Source organism: Zonotrichia leucophrys, chromosome 28, assembly GCF_028769735.1.
Source record: "Zonotrichia leucophrys gambelii isolate GWCS_2022_RI chromosome 28, RI_Zleu_2.0, whole genome shotgun sequence".
Lineage (NCBI taxonomy): Eukaryota > Metazoa > Chordata > Aves > Passeriformes > Passerellidae > Zonotrichia > Zonotrichia leucophrys.
The window spans coordinates 5,409,406-5,421,822 of record NC_088197.1 but is presented as its reverse complement, the minus strand read 5'-3'; the positions used below and the strand labels follow the sequence as shown (position 1 = coordinate 5,421,822).

Here is a 12,417-nt window from a genome sequence, read left to right as displayed (position 1 = left end):
GATCCGCGCTCTGATTGGCTGCGGCGGGGCCGCGCCGCGCTCTGATTGGCTTCCGCGGGACCGCGCCGCGCTCTGATTGGTCCCGCGCGGAGCCGGGGGCGGTTTGAGCGGCAGCGCCCGGCGCGGCGGTGGCTCCCGGTCCGGCACGATGGTGAGCGGGGCACCGGGAACGGGGGGAACCGGGAACTGGGCTCGGGAGGCGGCTGGATCGGACGGGAGGGTCTGGATCATCTCATCCTTGCCGCCCGGGATGGCGTGCCCGGTGCCCCGCTCGGTGCTCGGGTCGGTGCCCCGGCCGGTGTCCCGTTGCCGGTCGGTGCTGAGGCCTTTCTCCTCTCTTCCCCCCGCAGCTGCCCCTGTCCTTGCTGAAGACGGCGCAGAACCACCCCATGGTGAGTACGGGCCGCGCGGCCCAGCCCCGCTCCCCTCGCCGGTACCGCGCGGGTGGCACCGGGCACGGCCCGGTACCGGCGCCCCGTGACCGCCGTTCTCCCGCAGCTGGTGGAGCTGAAGAACGGGGAGACGTACAACGGGCACCTGGTGAGCTGCGACAACTGGATGAACATCAACCTGCGGGAGGTGATCTGCACATCGCGGGTAAGGCTGCAGCACCGGCACCGGTACCGGGCACGGCAGGGCCCGCGGGGAGCACCGGGAGCAGACAGGACTGGCACCCAGATCTGTCCCCAAGGGTTCCTCAGCTCTGTCCCCAGCCAGGCTGGCTCTGCTGTAATTCACATCGCTGCTATGGAGGTGTAACCTCTGCCTGAAATGCAGATTTAATGTCATTATTGATAACGGTCATTTAATTATTGATAATGCCCATACTGAAGGAGCAGCCCTGTGTGTGTGCCCCCTCTCTGCACATCACAGGATGAGGGGCTGGGGTCCCTCATCCCCCTGGGTGAGGAGTGGGGGGCCACATCCTGTGATGCTGATCCAGGTTTCCCAAAATCCAGAGCCGTTACCTGTCCCAGGCAGCCTCAAACACCACAATCTCTTTTTTCATTCCCTCCAATCTCTTTTATTCCTTCCAATCTCTTTTATTCCCTCCAATTTCTTTTATTCCCAAAAGAATATTTGGAATATTCTTTTATTCCCAAATCAAACTTTTTGATTTCCTCCCCTCTCCACATCCAGCTGACTTCACCCACTGAGGCTAAAGGGACCTTTGGAAGCTCTGGGACCTTTGCCCTTGGCCAAAGTTGCTCTGGGAGATTGGGATCTGTGTTTTGGGCTTTGACCTCCATCAGAAGTGTCTGGTGTGGTCCCTGTGGGCAGCACAGATGGTGGGAGCCCAGCTGCTGTTGTGCTTTCCTTGTTCTTGCGATCCTTGTTCTCCCAAAAATCGTTGGAATTTTGGAATTTGTGGCTGGGTTTTGGGTCACGGTGGGACGAGGATCTGCTGTTGAATTTAGCGGGAGGGACACTCGGAGGAGGTGACAGCAAAGTCAGGACACAGGTGATGATTCCCTTTCCTTGGAAATTTGCTTCCAAAGGCTCAATGCTCTGCCTGGGGAGAGCAGCAGCTCAGGTTTGATTGGGAGGGATCACCCAGAAGGACGTGGGGATGTTGGAGCGAGCCCAGGATGATCAGAGAGGGATGGAGCAGCTCTCCCGTGGGGAAAGGCTGAGGAATTGGAGAGGAGAAGCTTTGGGGTCACCTCAGTGTGGCCTTCCAGTGCCTGGAGGGGCTGACAAAAACATGGAGATAAACTTTGGACAGGGGATGGAATGAGAGGACCCAGGGTTGGGTGGGATTTTGGGAGGGAATTCCTCCCTATGAAGGTGGTGAGGGTTTGGGATGAAATTCCCACAGCAGCTGTGGCTGTCCTATCCCACAGTTCCAAGGGGAAATTATGTGTCCCCATCCCATTGGACGACAGGGGAAGGCCAGGGTTGGGTGGGATTTTGGGGAGGAATTCCTCTCTGTGAAGGTGGTGAGGGTTTGGGATGAAATTCCCACAGCAGCTGTGGCTGTCCTATCCCACAGTCCAGGGGATTGTGTCCCCATCCCTTGGACACAGGGGAAGGACAGGGTTGGGTGGGATTTTGGGGAGGAATTCCTCTCTGTGAAGGTGGTGAAGGTTTGGGATGAAATTCCCAGAGCAGCTGTGGCTCTGTCCCATCCCACAGTCCAGGGGATTGTGTCCCCATCCCTTGGACACAACCCAGTGTCCAAGGCTGGGTTGGACAAGGCTTGGAGCCACCTGAGACTGAGAAAAGTGTGGAATTGGGACAATGTTTGATTCCCAACCCAAACCATTCCATGATTCCACAATCAGCACGCAGGGAGAGCAGCCTCATCTGCCTCCAAACGCCTCCAAACCCCGGGTGGAGACGGAATCTGCTGGTGGCACTGGTGGCGCTGGTGGCGCTGGCCACTAGATGGCACGGGACAACGAAGCGGGAGCCTGCTGTTCACCCGGGACAGGCGGAACGAGGAAGGGGCCGGGAGCTCCATCCCTTCCTGCAGCCGGCACAGCCCAGGCAGGGCGGGGTTTGCCGGCTCTGCCTCTGCCCGGGGAATCTTGGCCTGGGCTTGCCCGTGCAGGCAGAGCCGCCCCAAATAATAATAATGATAATAATGGTGGTGATGATGAGAGGAGCTGCTGTGCTGGGGAAAGGGAAACAGGAAAGCCTTATAAATGTGATTGCCTGCCAAAAGAGTTTGGGAATACGGAAATTATAAGTGAGATGGAAATGAAAGCAAGCTCTGAGATACCTCAGTTACTGAACAACTGGAAAACAATGAAGGTAACCCCCTTTTGATGGAACAACACCCTCTGCTTGCAGACAGCACCTAGGGTCAGAGCAGACCCTACAGCTTGGCAGAAGGGGCTCAAAGAGGAGTTTTTAGGGTTTAAAATATAACACAGTATGGTAATATAATGATTCTTATAGGCTGTATGGAAATGCTATAGGATTTGTGTGTTGTACTAGATTGGTTATTGAGAATCAGAATATTCAGCACAGAAAATGATTTATTGTATTGGAACTGGAACTTCGCTCTCTTACCCCTTTTACTCTCTTAAGCTTTTACCCTTTTACTCTCTCACCCTCTCATCCTCTCTCCCCCTCTCTGCTCTCGGGCCTGCTCTGGGCTGTGGCTGCAGCTCCCAGCAGGGCCCTGCACTTGGCCCTTTGCAATAAACCCCAAATTCCAAGACCAGAAGATTTATTGTATTGTAACAGGAACCTCGTCCTCTTTTACTCTCTCTTTACCCTCTTTACTCTTCCTCACTCTCTCATCTCTTTACCACACTCTTGCCTTCTCTCTCTTTACCTCTCTCTGCTCTCGGGCCTGCTCTGAGTTGTGGTTGGCAGCTCCCAGCAGGGCCCTGCACCCAGGCCCTTTGCAATAAACCCCAAATTCCATGACCAGAGGAAGATTTATTGTATTGTAACAGGAACCTCACCCTCTGATCCTCTCTTTTACTCTCTCATTCTCTCTTTACCACTCTCTTTATCTCTCTCTCCCTCTTTGGGGCCTGCTCCGAGCTGTGCCTGGCAGCTCCCACCCAGGCCCTTTGCAGATCTCTCCTCTCCATCCATCCCCACCGTGCTCCCCCCGTCACTGCTGCGTCCCCAGAGAGCAGAACGGGCCGTGCTGGTCCCTCCTCCTCTCCTGGGACCCTGCAGGCGGCACATGGGGAGGGCTGGGCTGGGCTGGAGCCGCCCCAGCTGCAGCCCGGGCCTGCTGGAGCCGGCCCAGTCCCTCCTCCCACTGACATCATGGCCAGGGAGTTGTTGTTCAGCCCTGGCTTCTTGTTCCTACAGCCCTGAGTTGTTGTTCAGCCCTGGGTTCTTATTCCTGAGTTGTTGTTCAGCCCTGGCTTCTTGTTCCTGAGTTGTTGTTCAGCTCTGGCTTCTTGTTCCTACAGCCCTGAGTTGTTGTTCAGCCCTGGCTTCTTGTTCCTACAGCCCTGAGTTGTTGTTCAGCTCTGAGTTCTTATTCCTAAACCCTGAGTTGTTGTTCAGCTCTGGCTTCTTATTCCTACAACTCTGAGTTGTTGTTCAGCCCTGGGTTTTTATTCCTGAGTTGTTGTTCAGCCCTGGGTTTTTATTCCTGAGTTGTTGTTCAGCCCTGGCTTCTTGTTCCTACAGCCCTGAGTTGTTGTTCAGCTCTGGGTTTTTATTCCTGAGTTGTTGTTCAGCCCTGGCTTCTTGTTCCTACAGCCCTGAGTTGTTGTTCAACAACTTCTTAATTCCGCAACTCGCTGAAACCCTGCTGGGTTGAGCCCATGGTATCCCAGGAAAATCCTGAAACAACACAGGCAGGTGGCTGCTCCAGAACTGAGCACCTGGAGATTTTTATTAAAAAAATATATATATTGATATCTTTATTTAGATAATAAATATATAATAACTCATTGAGTTGAGTCCTAGGGAAGCCCATGGTATCCCAGGAAAATCCTGAAACTGCCTGAAAGCAAAGCAGGGAGGTGGCTGCTCCAAAACTGAGCATCTGAAGATTTTTATTTTTAAATAAATAAATGTATAAAAATAAATATATATATTTATTTATATAATAAATATATAACAACCCATTAGGTTGAGTCCTAGGGAAGCCCATGGTATCCCAGGAAAATCCTGAAACTGCCTGAAAGCAAAGCAGGGAGGTGGCTGCTCCAAAACTGAGCACCTGAAGGTTTTTATTTTTATTTTTAATAAATATACCAAGTGTGAGTTCCTCATTCCCCTCAGCTGCTCTGGAGGCTCTCAGCCCACAGCCAGCTGGCTCCAGAGCTGCCTCTCTGCTCCCTCCACACCCCAGAGCAGGGAAGGAGTGGGGTGGCTCCCAGCTGGACAGGAATCGTGGCCACAGCTGCGTTTTTACACCACAATTGGTTTTTCAGCCCCACTTTAACTCCTGCCTCTGGTCCCACTTTCGATTCCCCTCTGGTGTGAGAAGGGAAGAAGGGCCTGGTTCCCTCAGCCTCTTCTGCTGACATTTTCTGTGAGTGCTTGAGGAACAAATTGAAATTACAATTCTTTGTGGGGCTCTGTGTTCTTTGAGTTAAACCCCCATTTTTCACAGCTGGTTACAGATAACGCTCCCAGCAAAGGCTGCTGCAGCTCTCCCCCTCTCCAGAAACAAAATCCCTAAAAGTGACCCAAAACAACGGGTTTTGCTTGTGGTGACAAGTTAAAAATCCCTAAAAATGACCTAAAAGCAGCAGGTTTTGCTTATGGACTCACTGCTGCTCCTCAACAGGCTGGGGACAAAAAATTCCCTAAAAGTGACCCAAAAGCAACAGGTTTTGCTTGTGGCCTCACATTTTGCTCCCCAGCAGGCTGGGAATAAGTTAAAAATCCCCAAAAGTGACCCAAAAGCAGCAGAAAGCAGCAGATTTTGCTCGTGTTGCTCCCCACAATGACAGGGAAAAGTTAAAAATCCCAAAAATGACCTAAAAGCAGCAGGTTTTGCTTTTGGCCTCACATGCTGCTCCCCAAGGACTCACATTTTGCTCCCCAATAGGCTGGGAATAAGTTCAAAATCCCCAAAAATTACCCAAAAAAGCAGCAGGTTTTTCTCCTGTTTCTCCCCAACAGGACAGGGACAAGTCCAAATCCCCAAAAGTGACCCAAAAGCAGCAGGTTTTGCTCATGGTGACAAGTTCAAAAATCCCTAAAAAATGCCCCAAAAGCAGCAGGTTTTGCTCATGGTGACAAGTTAAAAATCCCTAAAAATGCCCCAAAAGCAGCGGGTTTTGCTTGTGTTGCTCCTCAACAGGATAGGGATAAAAAAATCCCTAAAAGTGACCTAAAAGCAGCAGGTTTTTCTCCTGTTGCTCCCTAACAGGATGGGAACAAGTTGAAAATCCTAAAAATGCCCCAAAAGCAGCAGGTTTTGCTCATGGTGACAAGTTCAAAATCCCTAAAAATGCCCCAAAAGCAGCGGGTTTTGCTCGTGGCCTCACATTTTGCTCCCCAACAGGATGGGAACAAATTCAAAATCCCTGAAAGACACCCAAAAGCAGCAGGTTTTGCTCATGGTGACAAGTTCAAAAATCCCTAAAAATGCCTCAAAAGCAGCAGGTTTTTCTCCTGTTGCTCCCTAACAGGATGGGAACAAATTCAAAATCCCTGAAAGACACCCAAAAGCAGCAGGTTTTGCTCATGGTGACAAGTTCAAAAATCCCTAAAAATGCCCCAAAAGCAGCAGGTTTTGCTCATGGTGACAAGTTCAAAAATCCCTAAAAATGCCCCAAAAGCAGCAGGTTTTGCTCATGGTGACAAGTTCAAAAATCCCTAAAAATGCCCCAAAAGCAGCAGGTTTTGCTCATGGACTCACTGTTGCTCCTCAACAGGCTGGGGACAAAACAATCCCTAAAAATGCCCCAAAAGCAGCAGGTTTTGCTCATGGTGACAAGTTCAAAAATCCCTAAAAATGCCCCAAAAGCAGCAGGTTTTGCTCGTGATGACAATGTTCAAAATCCCTAAAAATACCCCAAAAGCAGCAGGTTTTGCTCATGGTGACACGTTCAAAAATCCCTAAAAATGCCCTAAAAGCAGCAGATTTTGCTCATGGTGACAAGTTCAAAAATCCCTAAAAATGCCCTAAAAGCAGTGGGTTTTGCTCATGGTGACAAGTTCAAAAATCCCTAAAAACGCCCCAAAAGCAGCAGGTTTTCCTCATGTTGCTCCCAACAGCTTTTGCTCATGTTGCTCCAACTGGGACCAAAAAAATCCCTAAAAATGCCCCAAAAGCAGCAGGTTCTGCTCATGTTGCTCCCAACAGGCTGGGAACAAAAAAATCCCTACAAATGCCCCAAAAGCAGCAGGTTCTGCTCATGGTAACAAGTTCAAAATCCCTAAAAATGCCCCAAAAGCAGCAGGTTCTGCTCATGGTGACAAGTTCAAAAATCCCTACAAATGCCCCAAAAGCAGCAGGTTCTGCTCATGTTGCTCCCAACCGTTTTTGCTCATGTTGCTCCAACTGGGACCAAAAAAAATCCCCCAAAATGCCCCAAAATCAGCATTTTTTTTCTCGTTTTTGCCCCCGCCAGGACGGGGACAAGTTCTGGAGGATGCCCGAGTGCTACATCCGCGGCAGCACCATCAAGTACCTGCGGATCCCCGACGAAATCATCGACATGGTCAAGGAGGAGGTGGTGTCCAAGGGCCGGGGCCGCGGGGGCATGCAGCAGCAGAAGCAGCAGAAGGGCCGTGGGGTCGGAGGAGCTGGGCGAGGTAAAAACCTGATTTTATTTATTTATGGGGTTGGACGAGGGAAAAATCTGATTTTTTTGGGGTTGGACGATGTAAAATCTGATTTTTTTGGGGTTGGACGAGGTAAAAATCTGATTTTTTTGGGTTGGACGAGGGAAAAATCTGATTTTTTTGGGGTTGGACGATGTAAAAATCTGATTTTTTTGGGGTTGAATGATGTAAAAATCTCATTTTTTTGGGTTGGACAAGATAAAAATCTGATTTTTTTTGGGTTGGACAATGTAAAAATCTGATTTTTTTGGGGTTGGACGAGGTAAAATCTGATTTTTTTGGGGTTGGATGAGGTAAAAATCTGATTTTTTTGGGGTTGGACGAGGTAAAAATCTGATTTTTTTGGGGTTGGACGAGGTAAAAATCTGATTTTTGTTTTGGGTTGGACGATGTAAAAATCTGATTTTTTTGGGTTGGACGAGGGAAAAATCTGATTTTTGTTTTGGGGGGTTGGACGATGTAAAAATCTGATTTTTTTGGGTTGGACGAGGTAAAAATCTGATTTTTTTGGGATTGGACGATGTAAAAATCTGATTTTTGTTTTGGGTTGGACGATGTAAAAATCTAATTTTACTTTTGGGGGGTTGGACGAGGTAAAAATCTGATTTTTTTAATGGGTTGGAGGAGATGGACGAGGTAAAAATTTGATTTTTTTGGAGTCGGACGAGGTAAAAATCTGATTTTTTTTTGCGATTAGAGGAGCTGGACGAGGTAAAAATCTGATTTTTTTGGGGTTGGACGAGGTAAAAATCTGATTTTTTTGGGGTTGGACGAGGTAAAAATCTGATTTTTTTTGAGGTCGGACGAGTTAAAAATCTGATTTTTTTTTTTGCGGTTAGAGGAGCTGGATGCTGTAAAAATCTGATTTTTTTAAAATTTTATTTTCCCCCATCTTAGAGAGGGGACAATGGGATCCCTGCCTTTAAAATCTCCCTTTTTGTGCAAGGAGCTCTCGTGGTGCTCTGTGTTAGAGCAGGATCCAGTCGAGCAGGCGGCCCTGCCAAGGAACGGGGAGGATCCGTGCCAGGGCTGGGCCTCCCTCATTCCCTCATTCCCTCATTCTGGGCTGGGCAGGAGCTTCAGGGAGCCTCAACTTGACTCTTTCAGCTCCTCCCGGTTCCTGCAGCAGCAGAAATGCAGCTCAGCCAGGCCCAGGGGCAAACAAAAGGGGTAAAAATAGTGAAAATACTGAAAATCAACCAGTTTCTGCTGTTTACACCCCTGTTCTGGGTGAAAATATAGTGAAAATAAACCAGGCTCTGCTCTGTGGCAGTGAGGGGAAAAAAAAAATCATCTTCTTCCACCTTTAAAATGGGGCTTTGGATTTTCTGATTTGTTAATGTATTTATGTTTCAAAAATAACAAAAAAAAAGAAGACAAAACTGTGTGAGGGTTTGAGGTGCTTTGGAAGGCGAATAATTCATGTTCCTGATAAAGGGCAGGTTGCCACTTCAGGAGAAATAGGTCACCCAAAGAACCCTTCCCGTTTCCATTTCAGGGGTTAGGTGATCCCAGGGCACTCCGTAAATATAAATATAAATATAAATATACATATAAATATAAATATAAATATACATATACATATACATATACATATAAATATAATATAAGTGTAACTATAAATATAAATATATTTGTTTATATATTTGTATATATCATCAATATTTATATTTATATATGTGGTTAAATATTTATATTTATTTATTACATTTATTATAGAGGTTCCCCTCCTTGCCGTTGCCTTGGCACAGCAGTTTTTTGGGATTTTTTTGGAGGGGATAAACACCAAAACCAAGCTGTTTTCCCTGCCTTGGCACAGCAGTTTTTTGGGATTTTTTGGGGGAGGATAAACACCAAAACCATGCTGTTTTCCCTGCCTTGCACAGCAGTTTTTTGGGATTTTTTTGGGGGGGATAAACACCAAAACCATGGTGTTTTCCCTGCCTTGCACAGCAGTTTTTTGGGATTTTTTTGGGGAATAAACACCAAAACCACGCTGTTTTCCCTGCCTTGGCACAGCATTTTTTTGGGATTTTTTGGGGATTTTTTTGGGGGATAAACACCAAAACCATGCTGTTTTCCCTGCTTTGCACAGCAGTTTTTTGGGATTTTTTGCGGGGATAAACACCAAAACCATGCTGTTTTCCCTGCCTTGCACAGCAGTTTTTTGGGATTTTTTTGGGGAATAAACACCAAAACCAAGCTGTTTTCCCTGCCTTGCACAGCATTTTTTTGTGATTTTTTGGGGGGGATAAACACCAAAACCAAGCTGTTTTCCCTGCCTTGCACAGCAGTTTTTTGGGATTTTTTTGGGGGGGATAAACACCAAAACCATGGTGTTTTCCCTGCCTTGCACAGCAGTTTTTTGGGATTTTTTTTGGGGGATAAACACCAAAACCATGGTGTTTTCCCTGCTTTGCACAGCAGTTTTTTAGGATTTTTTGGAGGGGATAAACACCAAAACCATGGTGTTTTCCCTGCCTTGCACAGCAGTTTTTTGGGATTTTTTTTGGAGGGGATAAACACCAAAACCATGCTGTTTTCCCTGCCTTGCACAGCAGTTTTTTGGGATTTTTTGGGGGGGATAAACACCAAAACCAAGCTGTTTTCCCTGCCTTGCACAGCAGTTTTTTGGGATTTTTTTGGAGGGGATAAACACCAAAACCAAGCTGTTTTCCCTGCCTTGCACAGCAGTTTTTTGGGATTTTTTTGGGGGGGATAAACACCAAAACCATGGTGTTTTCCCTGCCTTGCACAGCAGTTTTTTGGGATTTTTTAGGGGGGATAAACACCAAAACCAAGCTGTTTTCCCTGCTTTGCACAGCAGTTTTTTGGGATTTTTTTGGCAGGAGGGAAGCTGTAATTGTGCTCCCAGTTGAAAGGATTATTGTCTCTGACACTCCTCATCCTCCTCCGTTGGCTTCTGGCCTTGCCAAAGCTCACAAGTGCAGGAGGAGCATCCCCAGCACTGCAGGCTTGGGAATAATTTAATAATTTATATTTTGGGAATAATTTAATAATTTATATTTTGGGCACATTGCCTCCTCTAGAGCAGCTCTGCTGCGTGGATTGGGTTTGCTTTGGACTTTGCACAGGGTGGATCCAATCCCTTTATCCCCAGGATGGGGTTTTGGGGATAAATCTCATCCCAAAAATCTCAGGGCTAGGCGATTTTACATTTGTTGCTTCCCTGATTCCATTTTTTGGGGAAAAAAAACCTCAATTTACCACGAGATCATCATTAATCATTAATCTGATGGGGAGGATGAGTTTATGCACCTCCTAAATAAAGGTCTGGGGCTGCAAAAGGAGAAGTCAGAAAGTGGCATTTCTGCTTCTGAGACACCAAACTAAGGGATTTTTTGGGGTGAAACGTGGCTGTGAGGCATTGCTGGTGCTGACAGCTGTCCCTTTGTGCCCCACAGGTGTTTTTGGGGGCCGTGGCCGAGGAATTCCAGGCAGTGGGAGAGGCCAGCAGGAGAAGAAGCCGGGCAGGCAATCGGCCAAGCAGTGAGGGCAGGGACACTCTGCCTTTTGTCACCTCAGGGCTGTCCCCAAACGCTCCCTGTGCCACCCCTCCAGCAGAGCCAGAGCCCAAACCGTGCTCCTCTTCACAAGGAGTTTTCCCTCCTTGCAGTCAGCAAATCATTGGAAATGTTTTTAAAAATTTGTTAATGGTTAAGGAGCGAGGTGCTGCCTTCTCCCGAGAGTGAATTTTTCAGCCTTACCAGGTTTAATTTAAAATATTTCCCTGTTCTGAGGTACCAGTATGAAGGCAAACACTTTCTGGATCGCTTGGAATATTATTTTTTTTTTAATACTTGAAACTTGGGAAAGTTGTTTTGTTTGTAACAGATGTGTTTTGGTTTAAAAACACTGAACTTGAGGATGTTGTGTCTGAATATGAATTGTCCTGAAAGTTTGGGGTTTTTTTAAACCAACAAACTTTGAAGCTTTGCTTTTCTTCTCCTGGCCAGTGAGTTCTGTTCCTCCAGTGGCTCAAAGGAGGGATGAACATTGGCCTTCAAGGCTTGTGACAAACGAGCATTTCCCAATTAGTTCATTGCTAATTTGACTTCAGATCGGAAGTTTCCTTCAAAGGAACAGGGTTTTTTTTTCTGTGGTTTTTGTTGATTTTTTTTTTTTTTTTTGCATGAGGCTGGTGCACCCCTTATTCCTCGTGGGGGGATTTAAATTTTTTTTTTTTTTTTTTTTTTTGAAACATCAATTTGAGTTGATTTCCGTGGGTTTACTTTTGAAAACTCCCTCCCTTGTGCTGTGACACCGAGTCCTGAGCTCTGCCAATGTTTCCCACCCCAATTTCTTCCATCGGTGGCTGGTGATTGAGCTGGCTTGGCTGTACCTGCCACTTCCTCGCCCAGCCCTCAATTATCCTCCCTGGGGCACAGCGTGAGCTCCTGCAGCCCCACAAAACTCCTGGGGATTCCCAGGGCAGGTTACTCCAGTCTTCCATCAGCAAAACAGAATGTCCTGGCTGATCCCAGGGGGGAAAGGAACAGCTCTGGGGGTGCCTGAACCCCCGTGGATGGATGAATTTTGGGGGGGAAAGCTGATGTTGTGACTTGTCTCGAGCAGGTTTGGGGTTTGTACAACTGGTTCTCGTGTTGGAGGCTCTGCCATCGCCGCTGTACTGGAAAAGGAGCGAAGAACTTGCTTTTATAGAGTTATTTTTTTAATGTTTGTAGCACTGGGCACAGTGGTGAGTGAGAATAAATCTCCAGCCTGTCTCTGTGTGTGTTGGGCCCTGCCTGCTCCAGAACCCTTCCCTGAGCCCTGGAATTGGGGATAAATCCCAATTATTAGGTTTGGTTGTGTTCTGTGATGCTGCTGGGCCCTGCCTGCTTCAGAGCCCTTGCTGAGCACTGGAATTGGGGATAAATAAATCTCAGCCTGTCTCTGGTGTGTTGTGATGCTGCTGCCTGCCTGCTTCAGAACCCTTCCCTGAGCCCTGGAATTGGGGATAAATCCCAATTATTATTAGCCTGTCTCTGTGTGTGTCTGTGATGCTGCTGGGCCCTGCCTGCTCCAGAGCCCTTCCCTGAGCCCTGGAATTGGGGATAAATCCCAATTATTATTAGCCTGTCTCTGTGTGTGTCTGTGATGCTGCTGGGCCCTGCCTGCTCCAGAGCCCTTCCCTGAGCCCTGGAATCGGGGATAAATCCCAAATAT

At 47.8% G+C, this 12,417-nt stretch overlaps 1 protein-coding gene across 1 annotated transcript; it reads left to right on the top strand.

The window, feature by feature from the left end:
- The first annotated feature begins 17 nt into the window (after positions 1-17).
- LSM4 (LSM4 homolog, U6 small nuclear RNA and mRNA degradation associated) lies at positions 18-11,975 on the top strand. Its single transcript, XM_064734149.1, has 5 exons — positions 18-151; positions 351-392; positions 499-597; positions 7,014-7,197; positions 10,653-11,975. Exons 1-5 carry the CDS (start codon positions 149-151, stop codon positions 10,739-10,741), a joined length of 417 nt encoding a protein of 138 aa, XP_064590219.1. The 5' UTR covers positions 18-148; the 3' UTR covers positions 10,742-11,975.
- Positions 11,976-12,417: the final 442 nt, after the last annotated feature.

What these genes read in the sequence shown, in the direction of transcription:
- LSM4 (XM_064734149.1), top strand. An exon ending in CGGCGCAGAACCACCCCATG is followed by an intron (nt 393 to 498) that starts GTGAGTACGGGC and finishes GTTCTCCCGCAG; the next exon opens with CTGGTGGAGCTGAAGAACGG. An exon ending in GGTCGGAGGAGCTGGGCGAG is followed by an intron (nt 7,198 to 10,652) that starts GTAAAAACCTGA and finishes TGTGCCCCACAG; the next exon opens with GTGTTTTTGGGGGCCGTGGC.